Raw genomic sequence first — 19,790 nt, forward strand, 5'->3', positions numbered from 1 at the left:
TTAATTGCACAAGAGATGGTCAAATTGCTTAGAGAAGTTTGTTAGAATAAAAGAGTGAGAAGAAAGGTTGTCTAAGGATAAGCCTCCGTGGAAAGGAATGGCCGAGAAAGGGCCCAAAGAGTAACTGTCATTAGACCTAGGAGAGCCAGAAGAGTAAAGCGTTTCAAAACCAAGAGAAAGAAGAACATCAGGAAGGAGGGAGGGAGCAGCCGATGAGCCGAATGCAGCTGGGAACAGGAGTGAAAAGGCAACTTGGCAATTTAGGAGGGCATCGGTGATCCTATCCAGAGCAATTTTACCATCTTCAAAGTGTGAAAATATAAATCGGGGCAGAGCAGAAAGTCTTCCACTGTCATCCTCTTTCACTACAAAATTGAAACTTGCTTAGTACTACACAGCAGTTCACTTTATTTGACATAAAACAGCTTGTTATTGAGGAAAAGTTTACTACTAATAAAAACAAAACTGATAATGCAACTAAAATTTTAAACACACAGAAGCCACGTGCTGTGGCTCAACTCCTGATGATGTAACTTGTAGATTCCATTTTAGTGTGGCTTCCAGCTTAAGGGCAACGATCAAGATCTCTGATAATCTTGCCACTTGATACCAACAGCCAGGTGACTGACAGGCCGATTACTTAAATTCACACTGAGGCAACCAGCCACAGATGCCTGCACATTGGGAGCCCACCCACCTGAAACAAATAGCTGTGATCTCCAACAGGGGTAAAATTTAAAAGAAGGGAAGGAAGATCTTCCCCACCAAAATAAAAGTCATCTGTTAATGGCTTTGATGTGGGGCATGTGTATATGCGCACATTCACTCACAGACACACAGACACACAGACACACACACACACACACACACACACACACACGATAAACATATTCTCCCTCTGAAGATCTGAGCTTGCAAAACTTCCTGATTTTAGTCCAAATCTCTGGAGAGCTCCCTGTTCTCTAGAAAGTGGCAGAATTGCTCAGAATCGAGTTATGAACGGTTTCAGCAATGCTGGCCAGCATGTTGCAAAGGCAGAAAAACTTTCTATCTTAAATGAGAAAAACAAAAATCGAAAAGCAAAAACTGGGGCAGGGGATGTCACACTCCCTGAATATCTGGATAATGGCTCCTTGGTGTATTCTCAGAGAATGCTGTCAAAATTGGCTGGAGTCCAGGAAATCGTTTTTAAAGTCCCTACACATGCTCTTGTCCCTGAGGCACTGCACACAGAAAAATGGTATATGCACCAAAGAAAATTCTGTAGCAGTTTCCACAGTTTAAAGCCAGAGATGAGATCTTTTATAGCTTTTTACTATTCTAGTTTGTCTAGAAATAAGTGATCTTTATAGTTTCTGACCCTCACAAAATAAAACCACAGTCCCTGTAGTTGCTATGGTGATAGAAAAATCCCTAGGATCACTATAGAATATATTATTTTCATTTCTTTCCCTGAATACTTCCTTATATTACCTGAAAATATGATAGCAAAATCATGAAGTACCCAGTGTTTAGTCAATTTTTCTCTTAATTTTGACATGCCCCTCTGAACGGACCTCCCCACACTAGGTGTCAATTGGGTCAGATGTCTGTTAGTCACTCTCCCTGTGAAAGGAAACTTCCATTTCTGGAAGGCATTTGTACATGAGTGTGTGTAATTTAAGTCCTTAATATTTTAAAATAGAGTGTCCTTGTAACTCGGCTTCTCAGAACCAAGTCCATTCAGTAAGATCCTTATTTATACACTGCTAATAGAGAGAAAATGAGACATCAAAGTAATTTTCACAACTAGAAGATGAAGTCCAGCTACATAAAATAAGAAAAAAACAGAGCATTATGAACTACATTCTTCTGAGTCAGATTTCTAGTTGAAAAGCTGGTGGTTTAAATAAAAGTCCCTTGATAACACAGACATGATCAGCCTGAACTTGGAGATAAATGATATTTTAAAACATGAGGTCTCTCTTTAGAGATAATCAGTTTTTAAAGGAGATTCATAAGACAAACAATTTGAACCTAAAAGTACTTTGTTTATTCAAGTACTGGGTAATAAGTGCTTTCTATGGGCTAAACAGAGAAACTAGACACTGCAGACCATTTATCTAGGGACCCAAACAAGGGACCTCTTTGCCAATTAATCAGGTTGAGATAAAGGTCTCAAGGAACTCTTCACTATGCTCTCTTCTCTATCACAAGGGACAGATTTCTGATGTTCAGTTTTTCTTCCATTTAATGTAAAGCAGCAAGTACTCCCTTGTCAGAATGTTTCATTACAGAGTGAAACTTTACCCACCTAAATGGTAAACCTATTTGTATGAATGTCAAAGTAAATACTGTGGAAATTGAACAGGGTGGGAGGAGGGGATGGTGGTATTTGACAAGTTGAACTTATTGTAAACAAAATGAAAATAAACTTAAAAAGTTATTGAAATTTTAACGTTGTTTCTTACCTACACTTTGTTTCAAAAATATGATGAAGAGTACCAGTATGATCTCTGATATTTATTTAGACTAGTATCATTTCCGTTGTGTTTTCTCTGTAGTCATGAGAATACATGGGCATCTCGCACGTACAAAACATAAAATTCACTTTAGCACTTGCTTCAGCTTCAGCACATAATTAAAAAAATAAGGATGTCTATAATTTAAAGGCATCTTTAGTCCTATTTATACCAAGGAGCAACTTCAAACACACCTTCACAAGTTGAAAACTCTTACCAAAGTATGCTTTAAAACATGTTGATTGTAGGATGTGTACACAAACATTAATTTGAAATTGTGTCTTCTATTTTAAAGTTTGTAATAACATATTCAGAAATTATTTAATCTTCGCTTCACATTTTGCCAGTGTTGCCTTAGTAAAAATGTTTCCATAAGGGGGGGATAAAAGCTATTTTAAAACTGAAACAATATAGTTTCAGAGATAGAAACATACAAGATAATATGAAAAATATGAAATTGATTACTTAGGGTACCTTTGCCTAAAAGTGACTTCCATATAATTATATTCTGGTCTCAAGTATATTGAACTTTATTTTAAATCTATCTATCTATCTATCTATCTATCTATCTATCTATCTATCTATCTTATAATTGCTTTCTAGTGATTCTTTGATCTTCAGTCCTCAATGTAAGTCCTGTGAGCAAATGCCTATAAATACCTGTAGTTCACACTTTTTTTTTTTTTTTACAATATTGACTTCCTGAAATAATTTTCTATTTATTGGTTCAGCAGTAGCTTCCTCACTGCATCTTCTCCCTGTCCGGCAGCATGCAGCACCATTGAGCATATAGTCCTCATCACAGAGCTCTGGCCTCCCTACTCTTACCTCACTCGCTATGCCCCAGCTTTCTCTCTACTTCTCTGTCCACCTCTATTCTATTCATTAACTCAACAAATAACTGCTGAAAACCTACCATGTGCTGGGGATAGTCTATGCACTGGGGATGTAAGAGTGACTCAGAAAGACAAAGTCATTCTATTTCTGTTCACAAACACTTTGCTGTGGGCCTTACGCAAAGTCAGTCATTAAATGACCAAGTCCCTTCATCTGCCGGTTGCCCTCTCTATTGGGCACTGTCTGCAGCGAGTCTATAATACTATGTTGGCATCGTGCTTATCCCATTTCCCACTCCACCAGTAAGATCCATTTGTGTCAGACTGATATTTAGGTCATGGGAGTGGTCGAGATTGTCTATAGAAGGGGAGTTGGAAGGAAAGAGGGCTGGGAAAAGAACAGATGAAAAGACATATTTTGTGAGCAAGTGTGCAGAAGAGCTAAATAAATTACCCCTATTTATTCCTCTAGGTATATCTCCAGTCTAGATCCTCTCCTGAACTCTGACTTATATATATCCAATTGTCTCTTTGATACTGTCTCTTTGATACGTGGATGTCTAATAAACATCTTAAGCTTAACACATCACAACTAAACTTATACCAAACCATGCACAAATTTTTAATGTTATCCTTGAATCCTCTCTTGACCAACCTGCATGCAAGTGATCACTAAATCCTATGAGCTCTACTTTTAGAATGCATCCAAAATTTGACCCTGCCACCACTCTGTTCCAAACCACTATCTCCAGTTTGGATAATTCTGAATATGTGTTTAAGAGTGCTTTCTTCATAGGGTTGCTGTGATGACCACATAAGCTACCACAAGCAAAACATTTAAAAAATGTCCTGGAACATAATAAATAAGTGGTAGCTATTAGACTGTCCAAATTCCAGTGACATCCAAAGCACAGATACTCGAAGGCTTTCTCCTCTGTAAAATAATTCTCAGTTTCAGCTCTCTACATGGCTTTTCCCTCTTCCTGAATTCTGTTATACTTATGTGTTATACACTATTTTTGCCTGTGTCTTTCCTACTATTACTTCCCAGCTTGTTTGTATAACTATGATATGTGTATCCAATTAATATTACAAATTACCAGAGTGCAGGGATCAAGCCTTATATTTCTCTTTTAGAGTGTTACACACAGTATTTGGGCCTTAATAAATATTTGTTGATTTGAACTGAAGAGTAAAGTTGAAGCTCTGAATCTTAACTTGCTTATAAAAATCCAATTTGAATGGAATCACTGAACCTTAAGATTTGTTACATTGTTCTTGAACTATTGCAGATAGATGTTCAGGTTCCAAGATGTTGTAAACTATTCAGTTATTTCCCTGTTTATTCTATTTTACTTTTACTGGTTATTTAGCTGTTAAACAGTGGAATAGCAGTCCATCTGCATTTCCTGGCTAAGTTTCTCCATGCTTTTCTCACAGGACCTCAGGGACCTAAGTCCTTCATTCAGAATTATGTCTGCCCAAGTTTCTCAGACGCTATAGAGCATCAACAAGAACAAAAGGAAAAATGTGAAACCTGCACTTCACTGCCCCAAGTATTCCTCAAAGACAACAATTCTAGTCCATCAGCAGCAACTAAACTGGAAACGATTTCACAAGTCATTTTGCAATAGGTACATTTTGTATTGAGTCGTGCACATTGTCTAAATCACTTTATTGAAAGTCTTGATAGAAAAATTGGCTCTTGCACATAGCAAAGGAGAGTTGTAAAGAAGCAAATGCTATTTCTCTTCAAAATGCGACATATGGCATTCTGTTTCCAATTTTTTTAGAACCAGGGCATGCTTTTATGTCTCGTGTAACTGAGCTGAGGAGGGGCAGGTAGGTTTTGTGGAAAAAAAATTCTAAGGCAATACAGCAATCTAGGGAAACCTAAAAGAAATTATTATCACTGAGGAATGGGATGACAAAATGTGGATGGGATGTTTTTCTTTCCTCTATTCACTTTATACTCTTTTATCCTGTATACATATGACATCATGAGCATTTTATTATTTTGATAAAGCACTGAAAATCCAGTATGAGTAATCAATCAAGTTCATAGATAGCTGATAAACAAGATATAATTAAATCTGTACAAATTAATACAAATAACAATACACCATTTTGGAAAAAAAGGGAAACCTATTTGGTAACATTTTGCCCATTTTATAAATGATTAATGCTGTCGATGTTAGGAGATAAGCTTTCCATCCTAGTGCTTTAGATGGGAGATAGAAAAGCAAAACCACTGTTTCATAGAATTGTTCTGAACTAAATCTAAACATGTAAATTTAAGAACAACAAAACAAAACATAATATAGGAGGAGGATGCTAACATTCTACTTATTTTCTTTACCTTCTTGAAAAGAGATCCCTAATGAGGAAAAACATTCTTTAATCTTTTGTCTAAGGTTTGGCAAATTAAACTTGGAAATAGAAGTAACTGGTGTCCAATAATTATATGGTATTTATAAAACAAAGTATTTGTTTTTTCTTTGAATTTTTAACAATATGCACTAGGATTTAGAAATAAGCAGACCTGGATAAAAGTCACTGAATTAGATTAAACTGTATGCAATTGCCACTATTTAAACATTTTGATCTACATAATGTCAATTTATAAGGCTCAGTTGAATGCTATTGTAGTATTAACCTGCTCATAATTGCCAATTTAAGCAGGAAAATGAATACAGACTAGCCTTTCTAAATGGCAAAAGGAAAAAAAAATAACAAAAATAAATCTCAGAACCCCAAGAAAAGAAAAAAAAAACACTAATAAATAGTTTTTCATTAGAGCTACAGCTTTAATGCTTTTTATTTTATTTTATTTAAATTCAATTTGCCAACATATAGTATAACACCCAGTACTCATCTCATCATATGCCCTCTTTAATGCTTATCACCCAGTTACCTCATCTTTCCATTCACCTCCCCTTCTGCAACCATTTGTTTGTTTCTCAGAGTTAGGATTCCCTCATGGTTTGTCTAGCTTCAATGCTTTTAAATGGCTATTAAGTCAGAGTTCTGAAAGCTGAACAATGGATTTTAAATTACTAAAAGGAGTTGGGAAAAATGAATTCAACATATTTCACTGGAAAATAAAACAAGAAAACAAACTACAAAAAAAGCATCCTGCTCTTGGTAAAAGCCATAGTGCATAGAAACTTGGAATGATCTCAAGTTTTCACATCCTCAAGAGAAATATAAAAACTATGAGTTATTTTTTAGCACCTAAAATTAATAGAAGAATGAAAATTTTACTTCCAAATAAGTAATACTTAGCACTGGAAATATACTAAAGGAAAATGATTGAGAGTATTAAATAAAATTCTCTAAAAGAAGCTTTTATCAAAAGCAAATGTTTTTTACCTTTGTGAATTCTCCTTGACTTTAAACTCTTTTTTTTTTAAACTTTAAGCTACTTGCAAAATCTGGAAATAACTTTATGTATATTTTATGCTGTTGTCAACATTTTATCTAAAGTTTTCTACATATAAATATGCAATTGTATAAGATGTGCTACTTTTTAAAATATCATTTTTAAGATTATTTACATAAAAATTTAATTTATAATAATTTTTAAGATATTGGATTTGATGAAGTAATATATGTTTTACAAATCATTAAATTTATATTATTGTATAAATATTTTTACAAGAATTTTTCCATGTAATCCTACATGCTTTCACTTTATCTTCACGATCATACTGATGAAAAGGCTGGGACAGGTATCATCATTAATCTAATTTCAAAGTTAAAAACACTTAGATTTATGTGATTTGCTTAAAGACACAACCAGAAAGACTCCGATTTGGTCTCTAAATCTAAGTCTTTTATGTTCAAATCTAGTGCATTACCAACCTCTGTATCCTACTGCCTGTCATAACCATATAATGCAAGCTCAGTGAATGTAAAATATTACTAATATTTTAATTACTTGTGGACTTCCTGCCACATGTTCTCATAAATAATTGGCTAAAAATTCAGTATGTAGAAATCTAAATAGAGTAAATGTCATCATGCTAGTATACATGCACAGATTGTTAGAATTCACCTATGTCTGGATGATTTAACTCAATGTGTAAGAATATAGTGTAAAAGAGGCTAATTTTGTTTTCTTTTCAAGCCTGGTACTGATAGGTTAACATTGTTCTGTCCTCTTTGATCATGGAATCCATATCTGTATTTAACAGGACTACTGTTCATTTACTCAACAATGCACATTGAGCGTCTATTAAGTGCTTGACACTGTTCTAAGAGTTGCAGATACAGTGGTGAATAACAACAAAAATACTATCTTTTCTGCCTAGTGGTTATGCATATGATCTTTGGTGGTCACTAGAGGGAACAGGTCAGAAGGAGTAGATGGCTCATTTGCAAACCACTGGAAGTGGTGAAAACTGTATCTTGCTGTTGCTCACGCAGTATCACTTAATAATATTTATTAACTAATATCTTAATAAATGTAGCACTGCAGTTAAATGGGTATACATACACTTAAACACATGTGTATGTGTTTTCAGATTTATAAAACCCTGCACTATTGCTTCCACGTTTTGGGAAGAGGAAAATAATAGCTTTGAGAGGTTTTAGCTAACAAAAATGCCTTGAGACCCTTTGTAACCTGGTTAGCAGAAGAGCATACGACTTTCATTTCTAAGAAAAAAAGATTAGAGAAAACCATTAGTAGCTGTTGTGACAGCAGCCATTGGGGAGTAGATCTATCTTAAAATTGAAAAAGAAAAATTGGCGTACCAAAGACTCAAACTCCAGTTCATTTTCACTCTCTGGAATTTGTCTTTATCTGACAAATGAAGGCAACACCCTATATAAATCTAATTCTTATCCTCTTTATGTCCCATCCAGCTACCAGGCACTACATTAATGACATATCAAGTTGGGAAGAGTGTTCCATCAAAAGGCATTAAAGTACTTATTAATTAGATTTTTCTGAGCTTCTAAAGAAACATTGTAAAGTTATTTTTCATGGCTCTATGGTAAGTTGCCCTTTTGATTTTCTCTGCATAGTTTATGGTTCACATGTGAAAAACACTTTGTAAATACAACTATATGTTTTGGCCAAAACATTCTCCATAGGATGATGCATGGTTCTTGCATAAATAACAGATCAGTAATTATATATCACAGATCAAAAATGACAGGCCTAATTGGTCAAAGAACATCTTGAATTGGTCATGGATAGTAGGAAAATTCCCAACAACTTAATTGCAACCTTGAAATGTCCACCAGCCTTGAGGACCGTACATTTTAATGTAGAAGTTTCTGACTTCTAGAATTTATAGGATGAAGATTATTAAAATCGTCTTGCTGAGAGAAATGAAGTAAGAGGGGGTTCTTCAAGCACATTTTAGCAAAGATGGGAGTACACTACAGCAAGGGAGTCAAAGTAGGACAACTACTGGCCAGATGAAATACTTGCAGAGAGAAAAGAATGAATAATTTCCTATAAAAGAGACACATGTATAAAATATAAAAGAAAACTGTATCAAAACACAAATAAATATGAACTGGAATAGAATTATTATAGATTAATATTTGTAAAGTTATTCACAAATATAAATAGCAAATTGAACAAATAAATCCCCAATCATAAAAATGGTAGAAGAAAGGACTAATATTTATAACTGAATAAAATGTGTTAGCTGAAAAACGTGATTTTCCTCAGAGAAATCACTAAATGATTACATATTCAAAATGTTATACGTAGTCCACAAGATCAGCTTTTACAATGTGGTAATACATTACATTTAAGTAGACGTCAAAAAGTATTTATAATCAGACTTGGCTTTGACATTTTATATGAACCATGATCACTTAATTTAGAATAACTGCAAACTCCTCTTGTTGGACTATTATTAAATTGGTGAAAAATCTAACCCTTTATGTAGCATGCCCCTGTATTAGCAAGGTGCACAGAAAAATGCATTATTTTATTTTCTTTCAGATATTTTTTTCAGATTTGTACATAAGGTATCTCTTTCTATTATTTGATTCCCCTAACCAGACTAGAAAAGCAGTTTGCTCATGGCATTAGTTCTGTCCTCATTCAAATGACCAGGATTATTAAATTTGTGCTTAAATATGATGAAATAAATTCCAAAGGAGAAAGATCTTGATCAGGCTGATAAAATCTCATTGCTAGTCCTTTTGCCTCTGTTTCAAGGCAAGGGGATAAAGTATAAATATCAATGAGAAAAAAATGTTACATCCCTCAAGGAGTCCTCCGCCAAATTCACAGGACACCTAAATTCTCCTGAGCCCCAAGTCTGTTGAGGATAGGTCCTCATACATCCATGCTCAAGTTTCTGTGTGGTTACAGAAATGAAACTGCTATCACCACTTTAAAAACATTACCATAATCTGGAAATCTCTCCTTACCACCCTAGCCCAGGCCACTAGCATCTCTTCTCCAAATTCCCTTCCTGTTTTTACTCTTGATCCCCTATAGTTCTACTCTATTACTCAGTGAAATCCTTTTTAAAGAGATATATTTATTTATTTTAGAGAGAGGTGGGTGGGGAGGGACAGAGCAGAGAGAGGGAGAGGGAAGGAATCTCAAATAGACTCCCCGCTGAGCGTGGGGCCCTAACAGGGCTAAATTCCACAACCCTGAAGTCATGATCTGAGCTGAAACCAAGAGTCAGATGCTCAACTGACTGAGACACCCAGGCTCCTCTCAACCAATGTAATCCTTTTAAAAACATAAATCAGATGATGTCATTCATCTCCTCAAAAGTCTACAATGGCTCCTATCTCACTCAGTGAAAGGTAGTCTTTACAATGGTGCAACAGATCCTTTACAATCTGGATCCTCAGAGTTATGATCTGATGTCCTATCACCCTTCTCTGGCTTATTGTGCTCCAGCCACACTGGCCTTCTTGCTTTTTACTGATCAAGTTAGCACATTCCTAACATGTGGGCCTCTGTAATGACTACTGACTATGCCCAGACAGCAGCGCTTGAGTGCCATGGTGACTCCCTTAGCCTCTTCAAATATTTGTTCAACTGTCCTTTCCACCCTATTTAAAATTGCAATTCCATGCCATTCCACCTACTCCTTCCCCTCCGGTAGTTATATACCCCTTATCCAACTCTGTGCTTTTTTTTTCTTTTTAAATATACTGATCGTTTGTTTACTTATATCCTGTCTCCAACTGCTATAATGAAAACTATATGAAGGTGGGGTCCATCGATTTTGTTCAATGTTCTTTAAGCACTTAGAGTGATGCCAGGTATATAGCAAAAGCTTAATAAATATGTTTGAATGAATAAAATCTCAGTCCTTAAATTAGGAGCCTGTCTTAACAATTTCTTTTAGGTCTTAAGGACCCTACATAAAAGCTGACCCAGTCAAAGAAGACTGAATGACTTTGCTTTATAGTCCTTAGCTTTTTGAGCTCATAGCAAGCTCTTTCTAGTCCTGCTGAGGTTGAACAACAGCTGCTTCGATTTCTGGATCCTATCTAACTCTACATTGGGCCCAAGTGTCCTGTCAACATCTGTGGGATTTGTTCATCTGTCCACACTTCTTGTCACCCTCTTGCATACCAAAAACACAAAAAATGTTATCTACCTCAACCAGAACATCTGCACTATCATCAGTTTAGATGAGAGGATTGAAATGATGCATATCTGACTTTTCTTTCCTTCCCTTTCTTTTCCTCTTTCCACCTTCCTTCCTTCTTAATTTCCATCCTTCCTTCCTTTTAATGGAATCCTTCAGTGCTCGCTTCGGCAGCACATATACTAATGGAATCCTTCATAGAATCTTCTTAAACTTTCATGGATTCATTGAGAATTAGAACCCAGAACATTTTCCCTATAAATTAGGCATGACAGTCCTCAGTATTCTACTGTGTTTTGTCCAAGTTCACCTTTTCTATGCTTAACATAGTGCCCTAGGGAAAAAAACCTTGTGAGAGGTGGTATAGTATGGTGGCACACAGCTCAGATCCCGGAGCTACTTTGCTTGGGTTGAAATCCTTGCTCCATTAATATTAGCTGTGTCACCTTGTCAAGTGACTTTATATTTTTTTAGTTTCTTCATCTTAAAATGCGCAAAATAACTTAAAATATTTTACAGAGTTGTGAGGATTAAATTAGTTAATATAGGTAAGTTATTAAGAGTACCTGACCACTGAAAGAAAATTGATTTCTCATTACAGCAAAAGATAAAATCTAGTTGTAATCCTTATTCTAAGCCATGCTTTTATTTTTGTTCTAAAAGTTCACCTTTCTAAAGGCCAAGATCTAACTGACCACCTAAGAAAATCTTTAGTGGAGAAGTAGCACAGTCACTGGGGAATTCCCCCTCAACTTGAATGAAGTATTTTCCAAGATTTCTGTTAGCAAGTGCTGACTGAATGGTGTATATGTCATTGTTTCTTTCAAAATTATCATAGGTTGGATACCTTAGAAGGAGAGTCTAAGATTAGAATTTGTATGCACATGAATTACTTGGTAATGATCCTAGTAAGCACTGGTAAGGCAGTGGAGAGGTTAGGAGAGGAAGCCAGTTAACCCCTGTAATATCTGGAAAGTTCCTACCATGCACAGTGGGGACTCAGTCACACAGGGGAACTTTGGTGAAAGCACAGAACGTGTTTCAGAGTCACTGCAGCTAAAGATGTGTAGGAGCAGTGTCCTTTATTCTCAGAAAGTAACCTGCCATGGGTTGAGGTTTGTTGGGAGATGTGGGGAGGCAGAGCCATAACTCCCTGACACTTACAAATTTGGATGATCAGAGAGCCCTAGGCAGAGTCCCAGGCACTTGCAATTGGCAGCTGTAAGTCACAGTTCAGGGGACCCTGAGGGTGAGGCCCCAAGAATAATGCAGACACCATTACAACCAAAATTTCCAGCCCAATCAGGTATATGGTAGCACTAGGACAAATCCTTTTCACTGGGCCTTCTAAAATAAGTCATTTCTTCTTTTGTGAGAAGAGGTCAAATATTTAAATCTGTAAGGGGCAAAACTTGGAAACTTAAAAAGTTCTATATCCATACTTTATTATTTTTATTGTTGTAAGAGCAATTAATATGATATCCATCCTCTGAACACATTTTTAAGTGTATGCTACATTACTGCTACCTATGGCAGTTGCCCAGCATATCTCGAAAACTGATTTTTCCATTTTATATCCACTGAACAGCAGCTTCCCATTTCCTCTGCCCCTAGTCCCTTGCAATCACCAGTCTACTCTCTTATGCTCATACTTTATAATGAGACAATTTAAAGCAAGAGTTGATGATGTAATCTAGTAATTATATTCTAGAGAATTTTAAGAGAATTGAAATTTTTTTCTCAAAAATAAAGTAATAGCAGGAGGTGAGGCAAGATGGAGGAGGAGTAGGGGTCCTCAACTCACCTGGCCCCACCAACTTACTTAGTTAGATAACTTTCAAACCATCCTGAAAACCTATGAATATGACCTGAGATTTAAAGAGAGAACAGCTGGAAACTACAGAGAGAAGGGTTTTTCACTTCTAACAAGGTCTCTGACCTCATTAGAATCATCAAGGGTGAAATTTACTTAGGTGTGGTTGATATTCTTGACTCAGCCCGCTCATACAGCCACTCTGTACTGAGCAGACCACAATGCTTTGAAACTAAAACTCAATCACAAAAAGAAATTTGGAAGAAACATGTGGAGGTTAAAGAGCATCCTGCTAAAAGATGAATGGGTCAACCAGGAAATTAGAGAAGAAGAATTAAAAAGATTCATGGAAACTAATGAGAATGAAGATACAACTGTTCAAAATCTTTGGGATACAGCAAAAGCAGTCCTAAGAGGGAAATACATCACAATACAAGCATCCCTCAAAAAAATTGGAAAAACTCAAATATACAAGCTAACCTGTCACCCCAAAGGAATTGGAGAAAAAACAGCAAATAAAACCTACACCAAGCAGAAGAAGAGAGTTAATAGAGATTCGAGCAGAACTCAATGAAATAGAGACCAGAAGAACTGTAGAACATATCAACAAAACCAGGAGATCGTTCTTTGAAAGAATTCATAAGATAGATAAACCATTAGCCAGCCATATTAAAAAGAAAAGAGAAAAGACTCAAATTAATAAAATAATCAATTAAAAAGGGGAGATCACAACCAATACCAAGGAAATACAAACGATTTTAAAAACATATCATGAGCAGCTAAATGCCAATAAATTAGGCAATCTAGAAAAAAAAAAGTATGCATTTCTGGAAAGCCACAAATTACCAAAACTGGAACAGGATGAAATAGAAAACCTGAACAGACCAATAACCAGGGAGGAAATTGAAGCAGTCATCAAAAACCTCCCAAGACACAAATGTCCAGGGCCACATGGCTTCCCAGGGGAATTCTATCACACATTTAAAAAAGAAACAATATCTATTCTACTAAAGCTATTCCAAAAGATAGAAAGGGATGGAATACTTCCAAACTTGTCCAATGAGGCCAGGATCACCTTAATTCCAAAACCAGACAAAGACCCCACCAAAAAGGAGAATTATAGACCAATATCCCTGATGAACACAGATGCAGAAGTTCTCAACAACATACTAGCCAATAGGATCCAACAGTACATTAAGAAGATTATTCACCATGACCAAGAGGGATTTATCCCAGGGATGCAAGGTTGGTTCAACACTCGTAAAACAATCAACGTGATAGATCACATCGACAAGAGAAAAAACAAGAACGATATGATCCTCTCAATAGATGCAGAGAAAGCATTTGACAAAATACAGCATCCATTCCTGATCAAAACTCTTCAATCGCACTGCTGGGGATTTACCCCAAAGATATAGATGCAGTGAAATGCTGGGACACCTGCAACTGCGATGTTTATAGCAGCAATGTCCACAATAGCCAAACTGTGGAAGGAGCCTCAGTGTCCATTGACAGATGAATGGATAAAGAAGATGTGGTCTATGTATACAATGGAATATTACTCAGCCATTAGAAACGACAAATACCCACCATTTGGTTCGACATGGATGGAACTGGAGGGTATTATGCTGAGTGAAGTATGTCCATCGGAGAAGGACAAACATTATATGGTCTCATTCATTTGGGGAATATAAAATATAGTGAAAGGGAATAAAGGGGAGAGGAGAGAAAATGAATGGGAAATATCAGAAAGGGAGACAGAACATGAGAGACTCCTAACTCTGGGAAACGAACTGGGGGTAATAGAAAGGGAGGTGGGCAGGGGGTGGGGGTGACTGGGTGACAGGCACTGAGGGGGGCACTTGATGGGATGAGCACTGGGTGTTATTCTATATCTTGGCAAATTGAACACCAATAAAAAATAAATTTATAAAAAAAAAACACTCTTCAGAGTGTAGGGATAGAGGGAACATTCCTCAGCATCTTAAAAGCCATCTATGAAAAGCCCAAAGCAAATATTCTCAATGGGGAAACACTGGGAGCCTTTCCCCTAAGATCAGGAACACGGCAGGGATAGCCACTCTTATCACTGCTTTTCAACATAGTACCAGAAATCTTAGCCTCAGCAAGCAGACAATGAAAAGAAATAAAAAGCATTCAAATTGGCAAAGAAGAAGTCAAACTCTCCCTCTTCGCAGATGACATGATACTGTACATAGAAAACCCAAAAGACTCCACCCCAAGATTGCTAGAACTCATACAGCAATTCGGCAGTGTGGCGGGATAGAAAATCAATGCCCAGATATCAGTGGCATTTCTATACACTAACAATGAGACTGAAGAAAGAGAAATTAAGTACTCAATCCCATTTACAATTGCACCCAAAACCATAAGGTACCTAGGAATAAACCTAACCAAAGAGGTAAAGGATGTATACCCTAAAAACTACAGAACACTTCTGAAGGAAATGGAGGAAGATGCAAATAGATAGAAAAATATTCCATGCTCATGGACTGGAAGAATTAATATGGTGAAAATGTCAATGTTACCCAGGAAAATTTACACATTCAATGTAATCCCTATCAAAATTCCATGGACTTATATCACAGAGTTGGAACAAATAATCTTAAGATTTGTGTGGAATCAGAAAAGACTTCGAGTAGCCAGGGGAATATTGAAAAAGAAAACCAGCGCCGGGGGCATCACAATGCTGGATTTCAAGTTGTACTACAAAGCTGTGATCATCAAGACAGTGTGGTAGTGGCACAAAAACAGACACATAGATCAATGGAACAGAATAGAGAACTCAGAAATTGGACCTCAACTCTATGGTCAACTAATAATCGACAAAGCAGGAAATACTATCCACTGGAAAAAGGACAGTCTCTCTAATAAATGGTACTGGGAAAATTGGACAGCCACATGCAGATGAATGAAACTAGACCATTCTCTAACTCCATACACAAAGATAAACTCAAAATGGATGAAAGATCTAAATGTGAGACAAGAATCCATCAAAATCCTAGAGGAGAACACAGGCAACACCCTTTTTGAACTTGGCCACAGCAACTTCTTGCAAGATACATCTATGAAGGCAGGGGAAACAAAAGCAAAAATGAATCATTGGGATTTCATCAAGATAAAAAACTTCTGCCCAGCAAAAGAAGCCATTAAAAAAACTAAAAGACAACCTACAGAATGGGAGAAGATATTTGCAAATAACCTATCAGATAAAGGGCTAGTATCCAAGATCTATAAAGAACTTATTATACTCAACACCCAAGAAACAAACAATCCAATCATGAAATGGGCAAAAGACATGAACAGAAATCTCACAGAGGAAGACATACACATGGCCAACAAGCACATGAGAAAATGCTCCGCATCACTGGCCATCAGGGAAATACAAATCAAAACCACTATGAGATACCACCTCACGTCAGTGAGAATGGGGAAAATTAACAAGACAGGAAACAACAAATGTTGGAGAGGATGTAGAGAAAGGGGAACCCTCTTGCAGTCTTGGTGGGAATGCGAACTGATGCAGCCACTCTGGAAAACTGTGTGGAGGTTCCTCAAAGAGTTAAAAATAGACCTGACCTACAACCCAACAATTGCACTGCTGGGGATTTACCCCAAAGATACAGATGCAGTGAAAGACCAAGACACTTGTACCCCGATGTTTATAGCAGCAATGTCCATAATAGCCAAACTGTGGAAGAAGCCTCGGTGTCCATCGAAAGATGAATGGATAAAGAAGAAGATGTGGTCTATATATACAATGGAATATTACTCAACCATTAGAAACAACCAATCCCCACCATTTGCTTCAACGTGGATAGAATTGGAGGGTATTATGCTCAGTGAATTAAGTCAATCGAAGGAAAAACATTATATGGTTTTATTTACATGGGGAATATAAAAAAATAGTGAAAGGGAATAAAGGGGAAAGGATGGAAAATGTGTGGGAAATATCAGAGAGGGAGACAGAACATGAGAGACTCCTAACTCTGGGAAACGAACAAGGGGTTAGTGGAAAGGGAGGTGGGCGGGGGGTTGGGGTGACTGGGTGATGGGTACTGAAGGGGACACCTGATGGGATGAGCACTGGGTGTTATACTATATGTTGGCAAATTGAACTCCAATAAAAATATACAAAAAAATAAAGTAATAACATTGATTGAAACTTTCAAAATTTAAATTCTTTCAAAACTATCGTACAATGTAGAATTTGTACAATTAATATTATAACTTTTTGCATATAAACAAACACAATCGATTGATTCACAACACTAATATTGACTATAATATAAGAATAAATACTACTTATGTGTATGTTCCTCATTCATTTCTAGTTTTCTTTAGCTAATGTATCAGCTATTAAATGCGGATTTCCATATGTAAATAGCTATTTTTCTGCTTCTTTCTTGTCAAAATGATTAGGTAGCTTTCCAATTCAATAAATCTATGGAAATTATGTGTGCTATATTAGTTATATTATGTTCAGAAAGTAATTATTTTAACTTATTACACATTACTTGTGTTGTATTATACTTTAAAGAAATATGTATGTTAAACCACAGCAATACCTACTATAGTTCTGTAATTTGATTCATGCAAATCTGTCAGGAATAAAATCAAACACAATTTAATTTCAAACCTTCCCAACCAGAAGCTGTACAATTTATGCACTACTTTTCTATTTTTACTACTGGATAATGACAATGATGAATGCCTTTAAGAGGAAATACATATTCATTGAAAAGACTGAGATCAAAACTATCCCCCTTCAAAGGCTCACAATGGTAGGAAGCCCGTTTGCCTACTGCCAGAGATTTATTGGTCATGAGCTGGAGTTATGCCCCAAACTGCGTCTAACAAGGATTCCATAATCCAGTTAAATTAAACCTGCAATAATACTTTTACAAACCACAGTAATCAATACAATCACAATTGGCATTAGCTATAATACTCTTAAACATATCTGGAAGAACAAATGACTAGCTGAATGTAGCCAGGGGCCCATTATTCTGAGTGTGCCAGGTTAAGAGGTATGAAGACAAAGATATTCAATTGGCAACTTAATAAGTTTAGGGTCACTGCTCTCCTGACCCATATGTCTGGGAACATGGAATGAAATGAATATTAGCTCATTAGCAGTGATTTACATGTTGAATGACAATGATGAACTTATAAACTGTGCTGTCATATGAAATTAGTTAATGTGAGTAACGACAAGAATGCTGGCATATCTCTTTTATCAATTGATTGGGTTTCTTTTCTTCACTGTATCCATTAGTGATCTGACTTTTATTTCAAAAAGAATAATAAAGAGCACCACACTGAAATGGATGGAGTAGTTTCAGAGATCCATGCCTTTCTTATTTTATTTTAGCATGTAATTTTATATCTTACTTTATATAATGTAAGACAGTAAATTCAAGTCACTCAAGATATTGTAGCTCTGATTTCCAAAACAAACAAACAGCTTTATCTTTCTGTATACTTATGCAGACAAACGTGTGATATGGAATGAGCTCCCAAGAAATCATTTAGAGTATAAAATACTTTGGCTAATAGGTGCTGCTGAGAGCAAACTTATCTTCTGCCTATAATCTTACACTATTTGCATTGAAAAATACTGAGCTCTGGCTATCCTATTTCATTTTGAGTGTAAAATGTATGATCACAAAAATTATTTTGAGGCACACATTATTATGTACATTTTCTTGGTGCTAAATTCATCTATCTTCAGACACTTCCCTCTACAATTCAAAGTCTATTTCCTCATCATGCTTTGTCTTCGTCTGGGATTCAGAAACATGCAGTTGGCGGTTTGAAAAGATACTAGATTTAGTTGGTAGCCTTTGCCTGGAAATTTTAAAGAAACACTTCATTGCTTTCTATTCAATTAGATTCCAGGTATCACAGTATTGATGCTGGCACTAATTTGAAGTTGAATATGCATATTTTAAGTAAAAAATATAAAGCTAAACCTATATGCAATAAATGCTATTTAAAATCTCATAAATTTCCTCTTTTATGGGAAAAGAAAGGAAAGGAATGTATTAGTTGTGAATATACCGTTACCTTATCAAAGCATGCTTTTGGGTAAGTCCTTTCTGCCCTGAATCTATGTGAAACTATTACTTCTGTGTTCCCTCCTTTTAGGAAGTCTCTCAACATTAAATATTATAAAATACCTCTTCTGGTTTATGTTTCTTTTTCTAACTCAGCTTTCTAGAACTAACTATCCTGTGAAGTGGTTTAGGAATTCCACATGTACGTTAAAATGCCTTGGTGTGTACCTCTAAGTCAATCGTTGTGGTACTGCGAATGATCAAGAAGAACAGCTTGTAAAAATCTCATAAAAATGCTTTGCTTTTACCTTCAAGGATTCCTCTTGTTTAAAGAGATCTTCAAAATCTTGAGCACAAAGGTCGGGAGCATTAAGAAGCTCTTCCACTTCTGATAGGGCTTGTGAGACATGAGTGATCTCAGTCAGGTAAGTAGAAGGCACATAAGAAATTTCCAAAGGCATGTCTTCAGTCATCGCCACCACTGACTCTTCATGGACAGTGTGCTGGTATAGACATACAAAAGAACAATTCTTTTAGCTTCCTAATAATGAAAAGATCTCTACTGAGTTTATATACATTCCAGTTTATAGCTGATAGAGGGCTGAAAGTGAATAAAAATGCATGATGATAAGTCTAGTAAAAAGGTTATTACTTAAACACCCTCTTCTTGCAAAAGGTGTTAGAAACATTAAAAATAAGAGATATAGACACATCAGTACCATGAGTGTAAGAACGAAAGAGCAAGAGCCGTAGGTTATCAGATGGATAGTTTTACACTAAGAAAAGGATAATTTTTACAGCTGGTTTTTAAGATGTAATTCTAAGCTTCCTGGAAAATTAGGTATGGGGTAGGCGGGTGGGGTTGGGGGGGTCTACATCTGTGGTTTTCCTATCAAAGGAACCTCTCCTATGCTTTTCTTCCCAAATCCAGATTGAGGTACAAGAGGGACAAAGTGGTTTGGGCCAGTATA

The 19,790-nt window shown here is 36.2% G+C and overlaps 1 protein-coding gene across 15 annotated transcripts in view; it reads right to left on the minus strand.

Annotated features, from left to right (window-relative positions):
* Positions 1-19,790, minus strand: part of DMD (dystrophin) — a 2,170,621-nt gene that overhangs the window by 1,142,926 nt on the left and 1,007,905 nt on the right. For all 15 annotated transcript variants that reach the window (XM_025439443.3, XM_025439430.3, XM_025439477.3 and 12 more), the window contains one exon: positions 19,128-19,322. In XM_025439443.3, the coding sequence (XP_025295228.1) occupies positions 19,128-19,322 (195 nt within the window). The remainder of the gene's footprint in view (positions 1-19,127; positions 19,323-19,790) is intronic.

Source organism: Canis lupus, chromosome X (genome assembly GCF_003254725.2).
Source record: "Canis lupus dingo isolate Sandy chromosome X, ASM325472v2, whole genome shotgun sequence".
NCBI lineage: Eukaryota > Metazoa > Chordata > Mammalia > Carnivora > Canidae > Canis > Canis lupus.